The sequence below is a fragment of the Micrasema longulum genome, unplaced genomic scaffold, assembly GCF_059751315.1.
Source record: "Micrasema longulum isolate JH-2025_06_02 unplaced genomic scaffold, ASM5975131v1 h1tg002764l, whole genome shotgun sequence".
Taxonomy (NCBI): domain Eukaryota; kingdom Metazoa; phylum Arthropoda; class Insecta; order Trichoptera; family Brachycentridae; genus Micrasema; species Micrasema longulum.
The window spans coordinates 56770-58656 of NW_028279890.1; the positions used below are offsets into that span (position 1 = coordinate 56770).

General features: G+C 35.2%; 1 protein-coding gene across 1 annotated transcript; it reads left to right on the top strand.

Annotated features, from left to right (window-relative positions):
* The first annotated feature begins 256 nt into the window (after positions 1-256).
* On the top strand, positions 257-1607 carry LOC148271621 (uncharacterized). Its single transcript, XM_088241141.1, has one exon. The coding sequence runs from the start codon at positions 386-388 to the stop codon at positions 1490-1492; it is 1107 nt and encodes a 368-aa protein (XP_088097267.1). The 5' UTR covers positions 257-385; the 3' UTR covers positions 1493-1607.
* Positions 1608-1887: the final 280 nt, after the last annotated feature.

The window sequence follows — 1887 nt, forward strand, 5'->3', positions numbered from 1 at the left end:
TCATTTAAAAGTTGATTTCGTGGCGTGCAGACGTGCCGGTCTGACTTAAAAATAAATAAGTAATAAAAAAAAAATATTCAAAATTATAAAAAAAAAAAAAATAAATTAAACAATAATCGATTTGAGTGAAACTAACAAAATAAATGTGTTTTTCCATTTTCCGGAAAATCCTGAAAGATATTTCTCAAAAGTCGGAAAAGCTAGGAAAAACAGTATAATTTCCCGGAAAATCCGGAAAATATTATTATCTTCCATATTTTCCAAAAGCAACCCGAGCTTCCCGAGCTTCAAAGCATTGGAGACTTTAACGACAGGGATTGCAACTCGAAGTCTGTAAACAATATAAAATCGTAAGTAATAATTTATTTATATTTTACTTTACGAAATGACAGACTCTGCCAAAAAATTTTTGCGAAGACCGAACTCAGAACCTGCCTCTAGGTCGGCTTCTCCAGGAGGAGATCCGGAAATAATTGATAACCCCGGAAAAAAAGCCAGAAGTCTAGCAAACACTATAAATATCGCAATGAATTCTGGAGCAACTATAAAGCGTGATATCAAAGAGACTGTCTTAACGGCCACAAAAGAACTTCTTCAAATTGTCTTAAACATGTGTGATACCATGAACATAACTGGAAAAATGGACCAAACCTTGGCTATGGTCCAGTCTCAAATTCAAAAGTCGGAAAAAAATATTGAAAAAATTCTTGAAAAGTTAGAAGAGAAGCAAACTCCGACATTACCGTTGGAGCCAAAACCCACTAGCTACGCACTTATCGTAAAATCTGGAGACCCTATGAAAAAAAGCGAGGAGGTAGAGGGTCTGGTAAAACGTGATATAAATGTTCGGTCAACAGGAATAGGCATAGTTGGGTTGCGAAAAATTAGTAACCAGCAAATTTTAATAAATTGCTCCTCAAAAAAAGACCGTGAAAGAATGAAGGAAGAAATAAAAAACAAAACCCAAAATCTCTTAGTAGAAGAAGGAAAAAAGAAAAATCCTCAAGTTATATTTAAAGGTCTTATCAAGGGAATCACTGATGAAGATCTTAGCGAATCATTGACAAACCAAAATAAGAGTTTGGAAATTAATGACGATCTAAAGATCAAATACAAAAAGCGAAACAGAAATGCACTTCTTCATAACGTAATATGTGAAGTAACCCCAAGACTATGGAAAACTCTAACCAATGCAGGAAAGGTGAACATCGGATACCAGAGGGTTATAGTTGAAGATGAAAGTCCTGTGGTGCAATGTTACAAGTGTCTGTCCTTTGGACACATACAAAAGTATTGCAATGCCGAAGCTAAATGTGCGGTGTGCTTAAAGGACCATGAAACAAGAGACTGCAAGAGCAAAGAAAATCCCAAATGCGTCAACTGTTTTGAAAGGAAAATGGAAAATAATAATCACTATGCAACGAGCATAGCTTGCCCTGTGAGAACTCTTATGGATAAAAGAGCCAGAGAAAGGGTCGAATACGAGTGCTAATGGCAGCCATGCGAACAATCGAGGCAATTTTATTAAATTTGTACAATGCAATCTCCAAAGATGTAAAGGTGCTACAGAAGAAATAATAAAAGCGTGTTTTGACAAATCGATTGATATTGCGTTAGTACAAGAACCTTACACCGGAAATACTGGCACGATTAAATCAGTTCAAAATGTGCAAATTTTTCAGAGTGATAATTCAAACATCGACCGTAGAAATAAATCTGCTATTTTTGTAATGAACCAAAACCTACAAATTTATAAAGCAAAGAATATCGATAACATCTCTGTTGATTATGTTAACCTTAAGTGAACATAAATCAATGACTGAAGGAGATTTTGCAAATGAATGTGTGAGTCAGGAAGCTGTCAGCAGGATTATTAAGCAGAAAAGA